This window comes from Denticeps clupeoides, chromosome 3 (genome assembly GCF_900700375.1).
Source record: "Denticeps clupeoides chromosome 3, fDenClu1.1, whole genome shotgun sequence".
Taxonomy (NCBI): Eukaryota; Metazoa; Chordata; class Actinopteri; order Clupeiformes; family Denticipitidae; genus Denticeps; species Denticeps clupeoides.
Genome location: NC_041709.1, coordinates 6,233,498 through 6,255,677, shown reverse-complemented (window position 1 = coordinate 6,255,677; position 22,180 = coordinate 6,233,498). Strand labels below are relative to the sequence as shown.

Here is a 22,180-nt window from a genome sequence, read left to right as displayed (position 1 = left end):
GCAAGACACACTTGTCTTTGTTCTCCTCACCTGGTTGTGGCCACCCTTGAAACCATATGAACCAAATCATTTTATCTTTGTCTCATCAGACCACAGGGCATGGCTCCAGTGCCCATGTCCATAGTCTGCTTGTCTTCAGGCTTTCTTGTGCATTATCTTCCTTCTGTGCCATCCACACTAATTTGATGCAGTGTGCAGCGTATGGTCTGACACCCCGCCCACCCCCAGCAATCCCTTCAACCTCTGCAGCAATGCAGGCAGCACCCATACATTATTTCACGACCTCTGGATATGAGACTACAGCTCAGTTTCAGAGTGTTGGTAGGCCAGGCTGATAGCGATAACACCAAGTTTAACACACCTGCTCCCCCTTCACACCTGAGACAAGTCACATGACACTTAGGCACAATTTGGACATTTTCAGTCAGTTTTTTTGTTTTGTTTTTTTGTTACCAGAGGTTTAGATATTAATGGCTGTGTTTAGTTATGTTGAGGGGACAGCAAATTTGCATTCTTATATAAGATGTTTACTGCTACTTTTCATTGCATCATATCTTCAATATTGTTCCAAGGAAAGATAAATTTGAATATTTACAAAAATGTGAGGGGTGTACAAATTTTTGGGAGATATGGAGTGTGTGTATATGTGTGTGCACGTGCACACACTTATAAAGTCATATGGGTGCAGATGGGTGGTTTTGATGACATAGTTATGTCAACGCTGCATATCAATGTGATCTTCTAATCCAGGATGAGAGATTTCTAGTGGGAGTACTGTCTTTCAGGATGACTATGGCCCCTTCTAAAGGTTCATAAGTAAAAAAAACAACAAACTATATAAATATGACCATATATAAAACACTGGCCTTTACGATTTTCTCTCACTGGGAAGTTTTTGTTCAGAACTTTTCTTTCAAAGAGGAAACATTTTGACGAGTAAGAATTTGCAGTTTGGACTAACAAGACGCTGCTGTGAATCTGTATCTTCAGCATGCAACATGGTCAACGAGTTCAATCTTCAATCATTAAAGCACTAAAATTAATGTAATTTTAATGAATTTGGTCTGAATTCACCTTTTTTTAGGAATCTGGTTATTTATTGTATTTATGGTGAGATATGGCTCCCCATTCGATGGATTGCAAATTCAGCTGGTAAAAATCATTACTCTAGTACAAACATTTTCTGAGCTGAAAGATGCAGTAAAATGACATAGCAACACTGAAAAAAAGGTGTCTTACTCACAAAAGTGAAAAGGGAAAGTGAAGCGAATGTCATTGTGATACACTGCAGCACAGCACATGGTGACAACAAAATGTGTCCCCTGCATTTAACCAATCACCCTTGGTAAGCAGCGAGCAGCCATGACAGGTGCCCAGGGATTCGAAGCGGCACCCTTACTATTATAACCGCTAGGCCACCACTGCCCCAAACAAAGGACACATGGAATAACACAGAGCCATCTTTCCTAAAGACGTCACCATTCAGTCTATTTAAGCAGAACTACCATGCATTACATACACACCTCCTCGTACAAATCCATTTGTTGCGATCGCAGAGGTCGAGCAGCCTGTGATGGTGGTCACAACAGTAGCAATAGAGATGATAATGCAGCAATAAACTGGAGAACAAACCAAGAAAGTATGAGTCAGGTTAACAAATGACAAAACTTTTAAAAGGCATGTCTGTCCCTGAACAAGACTTTCATCTGTCTTTTCTAACAGTTTCCCTTCTCGTCAGGACATGGACTCCGCGACAGTATGTGAATAACAGCAATGGTGCTGGAGAATGAGCTGGGTTTTGACAGTTGACTGCATGTGCCACGCAGCAGCAACATTTAGCAGCCGGGTGGTGAATGGTCAGGGAGCTGAGGGGAGGCCAAGTGGTTTGTGTGCGAATTAAAACAGGGCCTAATTCACACAGGCTCCCCAAAGTCGCCTCAGGGGTGTGACCTACCAATTCCCGCTTGGCCCACGATCCATGTCATGCGGATGAAGAGCATCACCCCCCAAATGTTCAACATGCAGCGCACCTGCACAGAGGAAGGGTGGCAGTTAGGGAGCATGTACGCAACAGAAACACACGCGACACAAGCTTGCGCTGTGGCCTAACTCTGGGAAGATACCACTCTGAGACCTCAGAACAAAGGGCAGGATCCAAACCCAGGTCCAGTCGCTAATAGTAGGTGCTTTTTAAAAACAGAAGTTTCATATTTGAAGCACACTAATATGTGATGGTCAGAAAGGGAACAATTCTATTTTAATTCTACAATTGTTCCTGTTGAATCAGGAACAACCCACAAAATACTTGAATAGTCACTTTGGTGACTATCAACGGCAAAAAATGTTGATCTATCATGATTCTAAGAAGTAAGCATGGCATCAATTGATTAAGAAATCACACAAATATTCAATGCATTAAATTCTAATTATATGTCTGGGAATGAACAACATGCAAATGTTTCGGATCTAACGCTCCACTAGAATCTTACACAGCATGTGACAACGGTACTGTAACATACAACCAGTAACATACCAGTATCCTATTAGATGACACTTGCATATATCTGGTGCTATAAAAATGTAAGTTTCATGTAAATGAGCACGTTGGCTATGATGTTCTTTTTAAATAATAACTGGAAAAAAGGCCTGTTGCGACATGAGAGAGAGCGCAAGTTATTGCAAAGTCTGGTTTACTTACAGACTTATCACAGGATATGGCTCAATATTAGCCAGACACACTAATTCTCCCACATTCACCCTGTTCCCGTGTAATATTAAGAAGAAACAGATGCACGGTTTGGTTTATTTCTAAAACGTCGCTGGAATGAACAGGTGAAAATGAGCACAATGTTGATGCAGGGCGAAACACAGAGAGGCTTTTATGTGTCATAATACAGGCACGGGTGACAGGAAACAGAGTTCTGGGAAGTGTGTGACAAGGGTACTGTACAGTGCACTTAATCCATCAGGTTCCTCCGGGATTTATATACAAGGAACCGCGGGTATCCTGCCATTTCCACAGAAATGGTCCCAGAGCTGAACAAAGCGGAGAGCACTTATCCAAATATTCCATGAGCGACGGTTACACAGTCACCATTCTCAACTAGCAGAGGGTCACCAGAGACCTTCACAGTCAGAACAGGAAAAGGGGGTCAAAGAGGAAGTCACGTGGGATTCTTCCCACAAGTGTATTAAAGCTCTTGGCCAACAACTAATTGGTTAGTGGGGAAAAAAAGCAGGGATCTTTACTACGATGTTTAGAAAATGTTGAATAATTCAAAAGCTTTTTTTTTTTTTATTATTAAAAATGTGTTATTTCTGTTACTTTATAAAGATGTGCAAACTAATACTTTCTTTCTCCTAAATGTTCCCCAGTAACAGCAATGTCAAGTATGAGGACAAAATGTCAGAAATATATATATATATATATATATTTAATACCACCCCCCCCCCAAATCCCAACAATTAGTAAAATGTCTATCATTTGCATGGGCTAAGAAGAACAAAAACAGAGTTCAGAGTGATTTGGGAACCCCCACAAATATCAATAAGACGAGAAAACTTGTACACTAGCATAAGCTGCTTGTTGTTGACAAAAATCTGTGCTCTTTAGGAGTTAAACAGTTTCCTCTAAAACCTTCACACCACTGTTAGCTCAGGATGAAGAGAGCATAGCGTAAGGAAAATAAATTCTTCTTCACCTTGATGGTTGAAATAACGGTCACGGGAAACAGGAAACATTGCTATGTTTAGTATGATCAGGAAGCTCTCAGACGGGAGTCCACCTAAATGAACTACAAACTGGGTAGGTGGTAATCAGTGGAAGGTACTGATCTGCTTCACTCACCTCACCTGTACAAAAATCAGCTCAAGGTCCTTCAGACTCACCAGCACACCTTTGATCCATCCGAACTTCACCACTCCTTTAGAGTCGCCTGAATCTTTGACTGCGGCCTCCTCAGCAGGCGTCAGATCTTCACCATTAGCAAAGCCGTCCTCAAATGGCTCCTGAAGGAGACACAAGTTGTAAAAACATAAGCCACTGGAGAAACTAAGTGGGACTAAGTGTCTTCAGGGGTCCAGGCAAGGAAACCTGACTGAACCTTTATGTTTTATTCATCATGCACTCAACACCTGATATTGTTTCTTGCAACTGGGCAGACCAAATGCCGCCACATTTAAATGCAGGTTAAAAAAAATTGCTGCTTCTATAGAGTAAAGTTGTGATGTTATCAAAACATAAATAAGCATTCGTCACAAAAGATGAAAGTGGTGCAATGTTCTACACAGCAGGTTCAGAAAAGTGGTGCAGTGTCAAGGTCACCTTATCTAGGCTACCTTTAATGCATACACATATATATATATATATATAGCTGAACAAACCCATGCCACAGATACAGAATGTTAGACATGTGAAAATGTCTCCAGAAGGCAGGTGGGGGGGGTGTCTGTGATTTACGGCTAAACAGCATTTAGATGATGGAACGCCCAACAACTCTTTTACCAGAATGAGCCAACTGGCTAAAGATCAACTCGCACTTGAGCAACCAATTAAACCCCCAAATGTTAACGCAAGCTATTTGAATTCAGTTAGCGCGTCATGTGAGAAATCATTGGGCCAAGTGGTGACAACTTGGCAAAGGACAGAAAAATGAATAACTCAACGTGACAGTGGTACAACTGCCAATGTGCTACTATTATATAACACAAATGGTTCAATACTTCAGGCTTGGGTAGCAAAATTGGACTCAAAAGCAGATTTCAGGCAGAACAAGCAAGAAAGTAAAATAAATGGCTTGCAAAACTGCCCATATACAAGTAATAATAAAATAGGTGACATCAAATGTGGTTATAGATTAGTCTTGCTGTCATTATGTGTGGCGTGCAGCATGAATAAATAAATAAATAAATAAATAAATAAATAAATAATAAAATAAAATAAATAAAAAAGCCAGCAGGCCTAGAAATCTTTTATTATTTTAGGATACGCATCAAGATGCAAATGTTTACGAAAGGGAACCTATAAAAAGATTAGTAAAAAATGTACTTCCTGTGATTTTATTGTGATCTGATTTGACCTTAGATTTGCTTTCTTGTGGTTTACTTTTTAAAAAATTGTTCTGGGAAGAACTTTGTGTGAGGGTGGTGGTATGTGTGTGCTTAGTGAACAGAGGTTACCCGTCCTTGTATCGATGGAAGGTCAAACACAGGAAGCTTCCCTCCCGCGCAGAGACAATGCTGTGACGTCGGTGGCAGCCCCCACCAGTCCCCCCGGACCCCTGCCTCTGGCTTTCCATCTGTCACTTCCAGAAATGACAGCCACCAGTCACAGGCAGACCCCTTAAAACTGGCGCTCCCTCCCCCACCGTACGGTTTACAGCATCCGGTCTCTTAAATCCCCACAAAGACTACACACATAAACCCCCAAGAGTAGGATTCCTCAACAACTGGCTCTTAACCAAACCAGTCTTCCTGTCCCGCGGCAAAGAAACAATTCAGTTCCCAATGATATCTGCACATGCATGGGTTCGCAAATGAAGGGGGGGGGTGTCAACGTGGGGAGAGATATAAAAAAAAAAAAAAAAAACGAATGATGGCCTGGGGAGTGGATGTCTGTATTGACATTCTGAAAAAGGTCGATGTGAAGCACATGGCAGCCACACACGGAAGCAGGAATGGGACTGATCCCAAACTTAAATTTGGAGATTGTCTTGAATGATAAGCAACTACAATGACTCCTTAACATGGGACTCCAGGAGCCAGGGAAAAAATGAGGACAAAAACTAGTCTCATTAGGGTTTACAGCGGCCGACAGCATTAGATGGTGCTGACAGGAGGCTCTTATCGCATGTATGGATGACCTTGAGAGGGGCGCTACATTGATTGGCCTTATTGTGGGGTGGTTGTGTCATATTATGAGCTAGATGGCCGATACAGCACCGGACACGTGCCTTCGGCAGTCAAAGCCACTCCATAATCACCGATCTCCCCATCCAAACGGGTTGTTCTAATAACTCTGATAAGGGATCATGTGCTACTGGAGCCAGTCATTCATCCCCTACACTCAACCCCAGATTATTTAATGTAATTGATGATGGGGGAATTTGGAGAGCCCCACCCACCACCACCACCACCATCTATAGTAATTTCAAAGTGAGTGACCTCAGTCAGGATCAATAGTCACATTGTTAAAGGCATTATGAAAGGAAAGAGAGCAAAGTTGAAATGCCACAGCACCGCATCCCTTCCTAACAAGGCAAATGGCAGCCTCTTTAGTCTGATGAGCCAGGCCTCAATCAGAAAAACCCAAACCACATCAGTCACGGCACAATCATCTCATTTGGTGTGCCCACACAAAAGCAGACAGAGCAGGAGTTGTGATCAAATTAAGTGTGTGTGTGTGTGTGTGTGTGTGTGTGTGTGTGTGTGTGTCTCAAAATGAAAGACTCTGGCAAAGCTTTAGCAACTCTTTAATCTGCGCTCTATGCAATGGGACTCCACTCTAATTTCATGTGGAGGGCAACGTGACGAAGTCTGCTTAACGTGGTGTTCATTACGGACAACAGGAAGCATGAATTATAGAAAGGACAGATGCATACTTGCCCCCCTTCATCATTCAAGGGGTCACCCAAAGGAGCAGGTACAACTAGGGTTTCACAAATAGACCAGGAGCACCACTAATAAGAAAACATTTCCTGGATTGGACAAATGACCGCAGCATTCAGACGCTGCATGAAAAATAACCGAAGATGTATGCCCCTCTGTGATTTTTTTTTGGTCCAAATACTGTTTCGTGTGGGATAAGAACCTTGAATTGTGCTGCGGTCGCAAGCCTTATTCCAGCATAAAGTGTGATGCTTCTATGCTAATTTCAGCCATTTTGTTACAGATTTCTACTAACACAGCAGTCCCACAACAAGCACCCCACTTTGAACACCGCAGTTTAAAAAAAAAAAAAAAAGAACTAAATTTCACACCCCATGGCTCGGTAAACGTAAGAAAACAGATCAGCGTTAGGCTGATCTGGTTATGATGATGCTGGGACGTCCACATGAACGCGTGGTGAGGTTGGCATGTGAGCCCAAGGAGACGCGGCTCAGCTTCACCTGTGCCATCTGTCACTGTGCACTCTCAGCCCCCACCCCTACACCCCTACAATGACTCAACACCACCACCCTGGCCTGGCACCGACACACACAGCTATTGAAAGGTACCGTGAGTAGGAAATGAGAAGAAAAAAAAAAAAAAAGCTTCATCAGGCTTCAGGGCCCGTCAACACTTCACCTTTGAGCCAAAGAGCCTCAGCCGGGGGCCGGGTGACCGGGGAAACCATGTGATGACTAGAACAGGTACAAGCAAGAGGACAAAGGAGAGCTGAAGGTGAACAGATAACAGAGGGAGGCAGAGAAAGGAACATCTTGTACTTCTGCCTAACAAGAGAGGTTGGCCAAGAACCCAAGTTTAATGGCCCTCTAACTCTTTTAAAGACAAAGAAGATAAGGGGGCTCAGAGACAAAAAAAAAAGAGAAAGGGCTGGAGAGTGAAGAACCAACAGCGTGCCATCATTAGGTCAGATCGTAAACAGTGCAGGATCTCTCAGCGAGGGGCAAGGCCCTGGGATTCAGGAAATGAGTCAAACCGTTCCGTTTAATTTCAATCCTTGCCATAAGTGAACCAGAGCGCCTTGGCCGGAGACCAGGAGTCTCCCACCATTCTGGACGGTCTCGCGCAACCAACGTTGGTAGAAAATGCCTGGGTAAGCACTAGTAATAGGGTTGCAATGATTAGAAATTTTGGTGGCACAATTGTCAGAAATAATCCTGATTTCACAATGGATTGAATTACTGCTTGGCATTTTAGACAGAGTGAAATGACAGACAGACCACAGCATCTTGTATTTCAACTCCGTTTTTCAGCTCCGTAACTGTACATATTGCGATATTCTGCAGTATCACAATTTAACGTGATTTAAACGTATCATGACCCGTATGTTGTGATATGTATTGTATCGCTTGCCAATATACACACCTAATTGTAAAAATTTTTTTTGCACCATTGGTTTAGAAAAAGCAGTTTGGCATCTTTATGGCACTTTCAGACCAAACGTGGGATGCGCAGCACTTGCAACAAGGTTCTGAAAATATATATGTGGTTTTGTAAACTCCTAGTAAGACGATAATACCATGTTGTAGATCTCGGGGCACTGATTCTATTGGTTTTCTACATGCATCATGGCGCACAAGGCCACACAGGAGACATCAAGCACTTCCTAGGTGGAGTAGTCCAGTTGTTGGTTGTGTCTCATTTTCCTTCTGCCATGATCCGCTTGAGGTGCTTTGTGTGTTTCACTTTGTCTGTGTGCGTTGCGCTATTCTATGTCTTTGGTTCCGGAACAGGTGGCCCTCATGTAAACCGCACCACAAAAAAAAAGACGCCTTCATGCTCCCTAAGCAGAAAGTACTACAGGAAAGTACCCTGCGCAGACTCGTCTGGAGAACTATAATTAATCAGACTAAAACAAGCCGCAGATCTGCCAATGAGTCAATTACATAAACCAATGTCAAGCACTCAAAACTTCAACACCTCAACATGCACGCCAGACAGCATAGTCGCCATCATAATCACCACGAAATGGATGTTGAATCCAACTGGGGAAATAAAATTGTTCCATCCACAACATGAGCTACATAACGATTATACATCCCCAAACAGAATGAGCTCTGTTCCTTGGCTTTTCAGCCCTGTCCCATTCATTCTTCTCACGCCCAATTCCCGAAGAGATAGATCACTTACAAACACCCAAAAGAGCGTCACTTGCCATTTCTGTTGTTATAAGCACTTTTATCAAATATATATATCAATTATACACTTAACCTGATGAAAATATTTCTGGTATATGGTGATCTTAAATCTGAAACAGATGGAGTTTAATATGCGGTGGTATATTAAACTCCATCCACGTTGTAAGTCGCTCTGGATAAGGGCGTCTGCCAAATGCCGTAAATGTAAATGTAAATGTAAATGTAGTAGCCTAGTGGGTAACACACTCGCCTATGAACCAGATGACCCAGGTTCAAATCCCACTTACTACCATTGTGTCCCTGAGCAAGACACTTGACCCTAAATTGCTCCAGTGGGACTGTCCCTGTAACTACCGATTGTAAGTCGCTCTGGATAAGGGCGTCTGATAAATGCTGTAAATGTAAATGAATACATTCTAAAAGCATAATTCATCCTCTTCAGATCTTTTACAACAGGTCTTTTTCAAGAACTTATGTTACCTGGGTGGTAGTAGCCTAGTGGGTAACACACTCGCCTATGAACCAGAAGACCCAGGTTCAAATCCCACTTACTACCATTGTGTCCCTGAGCAAGACACTTAACCCCAAGTTGCTCCAGGGGGACTGTCCCTGTAAATACTGATTGTAAGTCGCTCTGGATAAGGGCGTCTGATAAATGCTGTAAATGTAAATGTTGCAGCATCTACCAAACTAAGGCCTCCATAATGAGGGCCATTTGTTCCTTACCGGAGTTGAATTGTTTAAAGCTAGCATTAATTGTATAAATGTGCAAACATTTTACACCGGGCTCAAGAAGAGTCGGTGGGGGGGGGGGGGGGGCACGCCCAGAAAAGAGTTTACACATGGTGGGTCCAACGCCTGTTTACATGCTGAGCCCAGGGAGATCGCCGTAATCTGGTTTTCTGGCGGTAGTGCCTTGAACAGCTGGGCAAGGGACACGACCAAAAATAAATATATTAAAAAACGGGTGGGGGGGGTGAAAAGCCTTCTCCTCTCAGCTTCACGACCACTACATAATCACAGTTTCATGTCGACCGCCCCACACGGAAGCCAATCAGGTTTCAAAAGGAGGAAAGACCACCTACTTAACGGACCTCAAATTTCCCCAAAAGATGGGCCGAGACCTTCGGCGGATGGGCTCGCTACGGAACAACATGTCTGCTGTTTACGGTTTAATTACTCTACTCTGCTGCTCCTCTGTCCCGCATTCATACAGGTATCGGACACGTGGATTAGGCCAAGCGGCCAACAAAATAATGAGAACCAACAGGAATGGCAACGAGGCCAGCCAAGGAATGTGCCCAAAAATAGATTTACTTATGAAAAGGCTACTTTATCTGAAACAGACAGGATGACATTACAAATAAAGCCCTGAAATGTGAAATATTTACATCATACAACAATTTGTGAATTAATTTGACAAGTTAGTAATTTAGCACTCATAGTTACAAAAACTTCTGTTCTTATGCAATATGTTAATTTTCTAATTATAATTAAAATGCTAAATAACTGAAAAATTTTATATCTAATGCAGTTTCTCTAATGGAAAAAGAAGTTTGGTTAAAATGAGCGCTGACAGGTCACTTTCCCTGACTGAAGAGGTCATTATTACCAGATCAATAATACAGCCGCTTAAAGCCCAATTCAAAGCTTTCAAATGCTGAGTAGTTGATCTCTACTGGCCCATCAGTAACAATAAAAAAAAATAAAAATAAAAAAAACAAAAAAAACAAGACACACTGAAGACTGGTGTGAAGGTTTAGATGGACGATTCATTGACCGACAAGTGTCATTCCACAGCTGAATGCATTATGAATTAGAGACACCCGGGCACACGTTGATGAGCCAGCATATGCAAATCACAATTCTTAATATATTCACACACGCACAGATGAAGATCTTATTTCTCCATGTTATTTCTCTCAGGGTGTCTCATTACGATCATCTTTTATTATTAATGTGTGTCCTGAAATGTTCAGGAACAGAGTTGGCTGAAGCTCGGTGGCTTGGCGTAACCTTTACAATCTGCTTAGCAGTAAAGACGGCCTGAACAAGTCCTCGATTTAAGTGCATTAATCTCAAGAGCTATTTCCAGATGCTCCATGAGCAAAGTGCTGCTGCTTCTTCTGCCTCCTTGCCGGGGAATTAATGACATTTGTTGACGTGCATCCCCCAGTCATCTGGTAAGAAGCTGGCACTATGTGATCAGCCACGGTGGCTCATGAGTTTACACTACCATGTGTCCTCAGAGGGAAAACAGGACCTACTAGAGGTCAAGGGGAACTGGGAGATTAAAGGCTGGAGTCTACAGGGTCTCCAAACTGGCTGTGGCCTCCACCTCATACTGTAATGCAAGTAATAAAGTCATTAATGGAATATTATTCCCTGTTCTGCTAGCTTTCTGCTATCCGAATCCCCTTAAATCAGGTACGTTCGTGATCTAACAAAAAAAGTTGTATCAGTTTGAAATGAATCTTGTATTACAACTACTGAATTTTTAATTCAAGGGTAACTGGTTTTTGTCTTTACAGAATGATGCCCAGAAGCCTCCGGAGGCACTGACTGTACTAAGAAGAAAGAAGAGGTGTATGGCAGTGTGCCTCCCTTCTACTTTACCCTATACTGTGGAAGTAAAGGTCATCCTCATGACTGCTGGCTGGCAGCTTCTTCCACTCTGAGGATTCAACAGACTTCAAAAGGGACCTGCTGCCATGGACAGAGGCCTGAAGTCATGGACCACATCACCAGATTCCCCCAGGCAAAGCTGCGACGTAATTCAGACTCGTCCATGCTCATAAGTGTCCTGTTTTCTCACTCAAAAAAAAAAAAAAAACTACAGAAGAATTATAATCGATTGTAGTGGGTGTCATTTCACAGAATTAAACAAAATTAAGAAATGAACCATCAATTTAATGAGAAATAAACAAGGGTGTTGGTCACTGTGGGTCTAAAAGCATTTAAAAAATAAAACCGTAATGTGCCCTTCCCTCCCTTGGCTCACTGGGCATTTAAAAGTTTGACGCAATGCTTGTTATCCACAAGCAAATTCTCCAATTAAATGGCAGTAATTCAAGAACCGCATGCGACTCCCAACCACCTCCTACCATGCAGTCCAATCAGCCTCTGCAAAAAACAGGCAGCTTTTGTGCCTTTCTAAATATCCAGAGTACCGTTCCTAAACAGGAAATGGGCACTTTGCTCGCCCTTTTTAGGGTGGTGGGGGGGCCGGCAGCATCGGCCCCTGCACACAGCCTCCTCATAAAGTTTCACCTTGAACCTGAAATCTGCATTCATAATAAGACCATTGTTTTTTTTTGTTTTTTTAAAAATGCAATTAAACGTGTCCTACTATGGGTTCTGGGTGACTTGACAAGTGCACTTTGTTCAGAAAACCCTGATGAGAAGGTAACTTTGGAGGTCACTCCCTAAAGGCCCTCGGTAAAGAGCGTATCAATAAAGCAGCATGATTCATGGTTCACCGGAGAATTAGCTGGGAAAAAAAAAAAAAAAAAACGAAAAATCACTTCGAACTAGTTCAGCTTCTCACAGCCAGTTGATGTATGATGTCCCGACTTTCGGTGCATGTTAAATTACTGAAGCTCCACACAGGGAAACATCTTTACAAGTTTTTTAATTGTGTTACTCTAAATGGCAGGATGCATGATCACAGAGGAGACATTTATTCTCCAAACCGAGGTCATAAGAGATGGAACAAAATAAATTAGACAACAACATTTTTGATAAACATCACAAAGCAGTGCTTCAAAAATCCTGACTTCTGGTAAAATTCTGAAATTTGTCCCCTTTTATATGTTTGCATCACAGACAAGTGTCTGTGAAGATTCTCAGTCATCCAGGTGAATTTGTCTGACAGATTGACAAAGCTCTGTGGATGCAGAATGAAGCGTCTCTACCCTAAAGAAAGAAGTCCAGAAAGAAGCTCGACTTTCAGACCTCACAGACAACTGCTCTACATTTACAGCATTTATCAGAGCGACTTACAATCAGTAGTTACAGGGACAGTCCCCCCCTGGAGACACTTAGGGTTAAGTGTCTTGCTCAGGGACACAATGGTAGTTAGCGGGATTCGAACCCGGGTCTTCTGGTTCATAGGTGAGTGTGCTACCCACTAGGCTACTACCGCCCTTTCTACAAAATGTCATCATAGCGGCCCATGAGGTGGACACCTACGAGACACGGGGAAAGCTCATGTACTCATGGTCGGCAGAAAAACTGCACCAAGGGCTAGCAGACCGCAGAGTGACCGCCTGCAATCATCTTCAGTAGCATTGTGACTCCACCCACCAAACCGCTGCGGTACGAGAGGCTTTCTGTCGCGGCACGCTGCATCCGTCCGGTTGCACAAAAACGCCCATGAAGCAACACAAAACGGAGATAGGAGGGAAACGACAGAGTGTGGAACAGAGGACACCGTGCCCACGGCAACCGGTGAGCCGCGGCAACTTCAAACAAAAAGGCGCTAGCACCATCCAGTAGTGTACCAAGAGGGTGCGAATAAAACCAATCGGGTTGGGGGGGGGGTTCCACAAATGAGCTGAAGCAGGTCTGCAGATAGACAATCAAAGAGCCCGGTGTTTATGTCGAGATCATTGTTACACGTGCAGTCAGCTGATGTTTGGGAGGACGTCTATAGCATTTTCACAGAACACAGCACGACTATTATTAGGGGCAGTGGTGGCCTAGCGGTTAAGGGAGCGGCCCCGTAATCAGAAGGTTGCCGGTTCGAATCCCGATCCACCCGAGGTGCCACTGAGCAAAGCCACACACTGCTCCCCGGGCACCTGTCATGGCTGCCCACTGCTCACTCAGGGTGATGGGCTAAATGCAGAGGACAAATTTCACTGTGTGCACCGTGTGCTGTGCATCACATGTGACAAATGACTTCACGAAAATATTAATCATAATAACATTTACTTTAAAACACACCTCCAAAGAACCCAAGGTCACCTTAGTGAATAAATGGGTTTTTTTTTGTCACCTCTGGGTGTTTTAATTCTGAACTGGACTCGTTCATTGGATCCTGTTTATTACAAAAGTAAACAAAAAGTTGCATCCAGAAACATGATATGATGAAACATGCTTAATAACAAGCTGTTCTTACTTCAGGTGCCAGAACGCAACTGTAGCCCCGCTGTGAAGAAACGAACACAATTTCTTCCGCTATGCGAAGAGGAGAAATGTGTGTTTGTGGAGCAACAGCAACAGGATAGTGGCGGCGGCGGCGGCGGCCTCGCTACCAACGTGGCCGGCCCGGCAAGCAACAAAGCCCCTCATTGTTGCGGCGCGCTCACTCGTCACCGGCTCCGCGGCCGTGATCAAAACTGTAATTCAAAACAATTCAATGGCGAAAGCCGTCGGCAACGCGGTGCTGCCGGTTTCAATTCGACCAGCACACCAGTGGCCGGGGACGCCCCCCGCCCAAAACTCTCTTTTGGAAACAACGAAGGATGCTGCTCATTTTTGGAAGCGGTCAGATTCACACTCAAAAATAATAAGACAAGACCACAAAGTCACAGGTTCAAACCCCACTTACTACCGTTGTGTCCCTGCACCCTGAGTGTCTCCAGGGAGACGGTCCCTGTAACTACTGTTATGTGCCTGGTCTAGGGTCAGGGACATAGCTAATGGGACAAAGGAGCAGAAACTCCAAAACGACACGATTGTAATAATCAGTTAGCCAGAAGTGCAAACAATACACACACAAAGAAGTTCTGGTCAGTTGAGTTACGATTCAAGTCTATCTTGTCTATAGGGTGTTAGTAGCCTAGTGGGGAACTCACTCGCCTATGAACCAGAAGACCCAGGTTCAAATCCCACTTACTACCATTGTGTCCCTGAGCAAGACACTTAACCCTGAGTGTCTCCAGGGGGGGACTGTCCCTGTAACTACTGACTGTAAGTCGCTCTGGATAAGGGCGTCTGATAAATGCCGTAAATGTCTTCACTTCACACCACTTCCTCCTCTCTTCACACCAACACAAACAAAACACACACAAACTCTGAATGGTAACCGAAGGGTCAAGGTGCCACCTGAACCACCATAGCATTAAATGGCAACTAAGATTTTTTTTTTTTGCCATACGTTCAGCAACAACCCTTTACAAATCGATGGTAAAAAAGTCTGTGACGTCATTAGCAATTTGTAGTAAATGAAAATTGAATTTATCCATTGTAGGCATTGTAAGGTTGGAGGACGAGAGATAAATTTCTTGTTGGTGCTACATACATACTGTAAATAACAATAACTGCAGAAAGAAAGTCAAATACTGCACATCAGTCAAAATAACTATTGTTTTTTTTTTTTTTTTTTTAAATCACAAAGTGTATATGGCAAAAAGAGCACAAATTATTCCCTCCAATCCAGACACCGTCCGGCTGCAGCGGTTCAAAAACAACCCCGCAGAGTGGGGTCAAACTTATCTGACATTCCGGTGCGAAGAGCGCAAACGTGCGCACACACACACACACACACACACACACACACACACACACACACACACACACACACACACACACACAACCTCAAAAACAGGCTGTAATTGTCGTTGCCACTGCGGGGGGCGTCACAGCTACTTCCATGTGTGATCTCTCCAGTCAGCCGAGCTTGGGCACCAGACAGGGGACAGGGAGACAGACTCGCTGGAAATGAACCTGATTTAACCCCTCTGCGCGTCACAAGGCCGGCAGAAACCGCATTGGGGGGGCCATAAACCGGGCCGGCGTGGAAACGGACAGGGCCCGTCTGTTCGCTGGCGCGCGAATGAAAGGCCAGGGTCGCGGCCCCTCGCCGTCTCTCCCTCGCAGCCCTCTTAAGGAAGGTGAAAACGTAAACAGTGAAGCACGCAGTGGCGGCCATAGCCAGCGCTCCCCGGCCTACAGAGCCCTTCCTGTGTGTGTGTGTGTGTGTGTGTGTGTGTAAAACAATGTTTACACGGAGCATCACGCCAAAACCAGGACTGTAAATTCTCAGCTGAGGCCAATTTCCTTATCGGTCTTTAATCCGAGTGACGTTGGATTAAAGACATTCGAAGAAAATGTTAACAAGAGTCTAAAGAAAGCTAAGCAGCATGGGAGGCAGGTTCCCGAATGGAACCACGTTACGCGTAAACTGTCACCAGTGATGACAAGACAGTGGCACGTCCCAAAGGCCCGCTCTAAATCTGCACGTGGCCTTCGGTGACAGCCAGCAGACGGCCTTTGTCACATCACAAGTGAAATCGGAGTGATGGCCTCCGCACACCAGGCGAGCTACGACCTCCTCACGACAGAGGTAACGTGCGCTTCGTAAAACGTCTCAGCTACCGGCCACTGGCCACCAGGCAACAGGCGCTGCATAGATCGGAAGGACAATCTGTTGCACTGCAATGAGCACCGAGGGGAGAAGAGGAGGAAAAAATTAAAAATAAACGTGCTGCATGGATGCGGAAATATAAAAAAAAAAAATAATTTAAATACTGAACCTATGAGCAAAATCGTACACAAAATCGTAAACTTGCGCACTCATACCCAACCCCAACAGCTACTATACCTCTGAGACAGTCATCGCCATGGAGATGCTGAGCACCGGGCGCTAGGAGACTAGCTACATTATAAATATAAACTCTAGAAGAATTGAGGGATTTTAAAACAATATGTAAAAATTTATCAGTATGTTTAATTGATTTATAGTTTTTTTTTTTTTTTCCTCTCAGTTGATGAGGCCTTAATGATCGAAGTTGACCAGAATCGTCAGTATTCGGTGTCTTATGATGAAGCACCACTTGCTGCAGACAACTTTTTGGGTGATTAAGAGGACTTAAAAACTTTGGAAAAAAACTATTGCTCAGTTTTATTAGTTAATGCAGGGACAAAATTACAATTAAGAGTGTATGAACCTAATTTCAAATAAAATAAAAATATAGATATAACGTTATAAGCAATACAAATTTCTTCAGACTAGAAGGGGACAATTAGATTAAAACAAAAACGCATATTTGATTATTTCTAAAAGCACATGCCAACCAATGACTGATGACAGTTCCATCAACTGAAATTCCCGCTTGAAGGGGACCTGAACTCACCAAGAAGCTGGACACTGGATAGCAGCGCACCCATCACCGGCATTGGGAATCCATTAAAAGGTCCTTTCATTGTCCGAAGGAAACGTAAGCCTCCCACAATGACCTGGTGGCACGGTGGCCCCCTCATTAACGCGGGGCCCACCGGAGAGCCGACAGGGACCTTGGTCAGGTGACATTAACGTTGCACTGGGCTTAGTTACAAGAACGGGTCAGACAGCTACGTAAAAAAACTGCCCCTCAGACAGTTGAACAGCGGCTGGGATTTTCATGCACGGTGATCTGCTAACCGCCACCGGCCGGCGTGGTAGCGGCCGCGGCGGCGAGGAAGGCATCAATATTTCAGGCCGATCTGCTTCTGCCTGGTTGCACAACGCAGAATAAATCTGCCCCGTCAGGGTTTCCTGCCGGCCGGTCGATGTCGCAGCGCCTCTCGTCCCCGGCTAGTGCCACCGCCGCAGCCAGGCAGGCAGTCGAGCAGCCGTTTTTATTCCGCCTGACGTCAGACGCCACAAATCCTCATTCGTTTTTGTGGCCTCCGTGTTGGCGACAAGGCATTCAACATGAACACGCGCAGAGCTGGACCAGCTCAGTTCAACTCCGTTGTGATATCTTACGTAGCAGACATTTTTGTACACACAAAACGCCGACGTACATACGGCTGTACGTCGGCGCCGCTTTTACATTTTCAGTGAACGGTAGACTATCGCAACACACCGTGGTGTAATGGTTCCCAGTACACAGCCCTACCTGTGACGGAACCTTGGATCTCCAGCTCACGTGGCTCAATGTGTATTTGAAGAGAGAGTCCTTTAAAAAGGACCCAGATAAAATAAATAAATAAAATAACACACACACACACACACACACACACACACACACACACAGTAAGCAAAAGAAAAGGCTTGGACAGATCTCGGCCTGCATTGAAAGGAGGCTCCATCCATATTTTTAGTCATAATAAACACCGAGGATTACAGTGAGGGTTCGGTTACAGACAGCTGCCTACTACAAAAAGGCCGGCAGACAGCATGTGAGAGCGTGACAGACTGACGGCTGCGCCTCCTGTCGCCGTGACAGTCCAGGCCGCCAACTCTGTCGAGGGCGGCAAATAAGATCAATGGAGAGGAGCAGGAGGAGAAGTGAACTTTTCAAAGAACGAGTGGCGAGGGTTTATAAGCTGTTTAGTGAGCAAAAGAAAAAAGATAAACTCTTGAAAAAGAAAGAGAGCAGCCATGGACATGTGAATGGAGAGCAGGATTGAGGACATTGAGGACAAGGACATTCGGGACAAAACATTTAAATAAATAAATAAATAAATAAATAAAGTCCTCCGTTGACAAGAATCTCCTCACCTCTCTTCTTCTGCTCCTCAAGACACAACCACTCCTGGAATGTCAACATGGCGAGAGTCACCCCCGCCTCCCCAGAACATGGAGCGAAGCACAAGAACCAGTCAAAACATCCAACCCGGGGCAGTTAATGGTGGAGGCGAAAAAGCAAGACTCGACTTCCAAGATCCTCCACGACAGAGGAAAAGTATGCACGAGGCCACTGGAATTGAAGGTGCACTGGGATAAAAATGCCACAGACACATGTGATCAGGGAAACGTGGACTGATAATACCTGGAAATTTACCCTCCATTTAACTCTATTAGTTACAGGAGAACGTAAAAAAAAACGTTTCTTGTGAAATAAAATAGATTAAAACCTAATATGAGACAGGGTTGCGGTCTTAAAATGAATCGTATGGTGCTCTTGTTTATACAGTTATCTATTCCATTTCGAAGGCAATCGTGATTTTGGGGTAGACAATCACACGAGAAACCAAAACATGTTGTTGTAAGTGAAAGCGAAGTCAATGTGATTAGTTGTCACACGCGACACTACAGCACAGAGGCCGGTGCACGCAGTGTAATGTGTCCTCTGCTTTTAACCTTCACCCTTGGTGAGCAGTGGGCAGCCATGGCAGGCGCCTTGGCGGCCCGGGATTCCGATCACGGGTCCGCTTCCTTACCTGCCGAGGCCATCCCACGGCATGGGGGGGGGGGGGATTTTCAGGGGCGGCAAACACTCTCAGGAATCTGTGTTGCAGTCCGATAAAGGAACATACAGGCGAGGCTGCACATGTACCGGCCACCTTTCCCCCGAAACACGCCTACAAAAAGGCAGCGGATTTAACGCAGGACTGGCCTTCACCTGACGCTCGGGAGAGAGCCCCGTTTATGACCCCCCGCCATATGTTTTTAAACGTCCTAAACTCGCCCCGTTTGGAGTAATAAGAAGTAAAGACGCTGGCAGGAACTGCAATTTAAAACAGAAAGAAAGAAAGAAACGGAGCATCGTGATTGCACGGGGTAGCGGACACGCACGATTCATTCGAGAGATTCCGCGCGGTGCTTCATTACGTTGCGTGACGGCTGGCGTGTCTCCGCGTGCAGCGTGACGTAGAATTTCTTCTTTTTAAATATATATATATATTTTTTTTCTCCCTCCTTTGTTACTTTCCGCTACAGAGACTCGTGCCGCAGGTAATGTGTTTTATAAAAAATACATGAACATGTATTTACGGAATACGCCTCCCGCCGCGGATCTGCAAGTCATGCGGACCGACCTGCCGGCCGCGTCCACGCGGCGCGCGGCGCAGCCACATGAGCGCGACATCAGCCCCCCCATCCAACACACACACACACACACACACACACACACAGGCGCGCGCCACAACCACATGCGTTTATTACGTACTAGACGAAGCCCTGGCGACAGTCTCACCTTGTCCAGCTCGTCGTGCAGCTCCGACAGGGTGGGTCTGATCAGCTTCTCCCCCAGCGGCGCCGCGGTCTGCCGGTAAAAGTCGATGTTCGGCACGGCGTCGATGGTGTTGTGGCCGAACGTCCGCAGGTAGTAGGTGTTAGTGTGGGTGTCGTAGTGGTAGTGCTGCTGGCCTCCGGTGGACGACTGCAGGCTGGTCTCGCTCATCACCGTGTCGCCGTTCTGCAGCCCCTCCGCGGGGGCAGCGTCGGGGCTCACGGCCCCGCTCGGGTCCACGAAGTTCACGACCCGAAACCTGCCCTTGGCTTCCTCCGCTTCCTGCGCTTTGTCGCCGGACGGGGCCGCCTTCTCGTCCCCATCGCCGGCCGCGGCGCCGGCGGACTCCGCCACCAGGTCCACCTGGAAGCGGCTCTGGCTCGGCGTCGGTCCCGAACCCAGGAAGTCCACGGTCAGCCCCTCCGGTTCTGGCGCGGGATGCTCGCAGTCGGCGTTCGGCGTCGGGTCTGACATGTCGGGCGTCACCAGGGGCGCTTCCGCCGGCGGCTAAATATTCGCGGCAACTGCACCGAACCGAGGTCGCCGCACGCAGAAGTAGCAGGCGGCCCCCGGAGCCCGGTACCGGAGAGCCGCTCGGAATTGCGCCTTCGAAGGATGCCCTGGGGAGCGCGGCTCTGCCGTCTACGCGGGCAGCGCCGCCACAGACATGCGGAGGCAAATGGAGAACAGCTAGCGCGCCGGCTGGACACGCTCAGCGGGAGGAAAGGCGCCCACGGTCGGCTCCCTCGGATGCTGCTGCCGGCTCGCTTAAAGACGGGTCCGCGGCGCTCCTCGCTCGGCGAAGCGGGTCCGCTGGCTGGCTGGGTGGGTGGATTTCGGCGCCCGGAACCGGAGGATGCTCGCCCGACCTTGCCGCAACTCCGCCTAGACTCCAGCGGGTCCCTCGCTGCCGCTATATACACACACACTGCAGCAGGCATCGCTGTAGGCGTGGGTTCCCGGTCGGCGAGATCTCGCGAGAACTCGGCTCATCAGTTCGAAAGCGGAGCACGGGGGACGGCGTGCTTTCTCCAAGCTGACGGCGGGTGGGGCGGCTCGGCTCAGAAATAAAAGATATCCCCCCCCCCCCGCTGTGGAATAATGGTGTTTTGTGAATCAATGTGGAAAGTCGAGTGGAGTCAAGAAGAGCTTCATGGCCATCACAGCCATGTGCATTGCAGCGAAATGTGATCCTGGACCGATGAGGTGCAGCATAGAAAAAATGGGTTAAACAGCAACAACACTGTCGGGGAGTCTTTGTAAAAAAAAAAAAAAAAAAAAAAAAAAAAACTGGGCAAGAAATGTGCTAAAAACTAAAGGTCAGCGGTGTAAGCCATCAATGATGTGCAGTATTTGGTGGGAGCATGAAGGTCAAGTGAGAGAAAATAACTGTAGGAATAATTAGCCACATTTTGTGCACGGAATGAATATGCTTATATAGAAATAAGCATTGCAAGTCTCAAAGCACAGAAACCCAGCCTCTCCTGGTCAGCACTGATATCAGTACCAAAAACACTACTAATATCACAAATGCAATCTAACAGAGATTGTCTCATTTGAAGATTCTGTGGATTTAACGTATTGGACAAGGCCAGTTGGGACCCCAGAGGCTAACAAATGTGATGAACCCAGAAAGTTTTCAGACAGAGAGCAACCAAAATACTACAGTTTTCCCATGCGCCTTCTTTTCTATATTCTCCTTTTATTCCGCCTCTGTTTATTAAGTAGGTGTGATGGCTCTGAGACCAAGAACGATGTTCCATTGTTGTCTGTACATGACAATAAAACCTGAAACCTGATAAAGGAAGATCCACGTGGGGGATCGAGCCACGTTCCCCTCTCTGTGAGAGGTCCTGTGCCAGGGTAGGTCAGACCCACCGCAAATATGGCCTGTCTCATTATTCAGCGCCCAGTAATCCTGTTAAAGTAAATTAACCTACGAGTGGGATCTCATTAGTGAAGCGGCCTTATTAGGTTCTAGATACAGTATAGCTGCTGACGTCCAGTATAGTAGAGGAAGAGGGATATCAGGGAAAGCAGATGGCAAAAACATTACATTTGTTCAATTCTAAAACTTAACAGGTATGTTAACAGCCAAATTATTATTTATAATGGTGGCATTTAGAAGGGACCAAGGAAGAAAAATATACTTTACCTTTTTACATTTGTACATTTATTATTTATGCTTAACACTCATCAGTGTAGACGTAGCAAAGGCTATAGTGCAGTCTTTTGGGTTTATTTGAAGTCACATCGCTATTTACATATTTTTGAGCAATGATTCTAATCTTGTATTCTGCTCTCAGGTTCTGTGGAAAGTTAAATCACTGGAAGTGACAGTGCTGTGCCTCTACTCAAGATGCCTGTTCAACAGGAATCATTTTTTTCCCCAAAAGAGGATCCACTTACATATTATTATAGGTTGAAGGCAGGGTGCCTTGACCTGAGTTGGTTTTGTGCGGACAGCTGAATGGATGGAAGGCACAGCCTGCA

At 45.5% G+C, this 22,180-nt stretch overlaps 1 protein-coding gene across 3 annotated transcripts in view; it reads right to left on the bottom strand.

The window, feature by feature from the left end:
* slc12a2 (solute carrier family 12 member 2) overlaps positions 1-20,655 on the bottom strand; it is a 44,750-nt gene extending 24,095 nt beyond the window's left edge. For 2 of the 3 annotated variants that reach the window (XM_028971185.1, XM_028971186.1), the window contains exons 1-4: positions 19,652-20,655; positions 3,889-4,008; positions 1,955-2,030; positions 1,524-1,619 (exon numbers count right to left, since the gene is read on the bottom strand). In XM_028971185.1, coding sequence (XP_028827018.1) covers positions 1,524-1,619; positions 1,955-2,030; positions 3,889-4,008; positions 19,652-20,161 — 802 coding nt within the window. In that variant the 5' untranslated portion in view covers positions 20,162-20,655. Of the gene's footprint in view, positions 1-1,523; positions 1,620-1,954; positions 2,031-3,888; positions 4,009-17,629; positions 17,643-19,651 lie in introns of those variants that run through there. The other variant, XM_028971187.1, reaches the window with a different exon arrangement.
* Between the last annotated feature and the right edge of the window lie 1,525 nt (positions 20,656-22,180).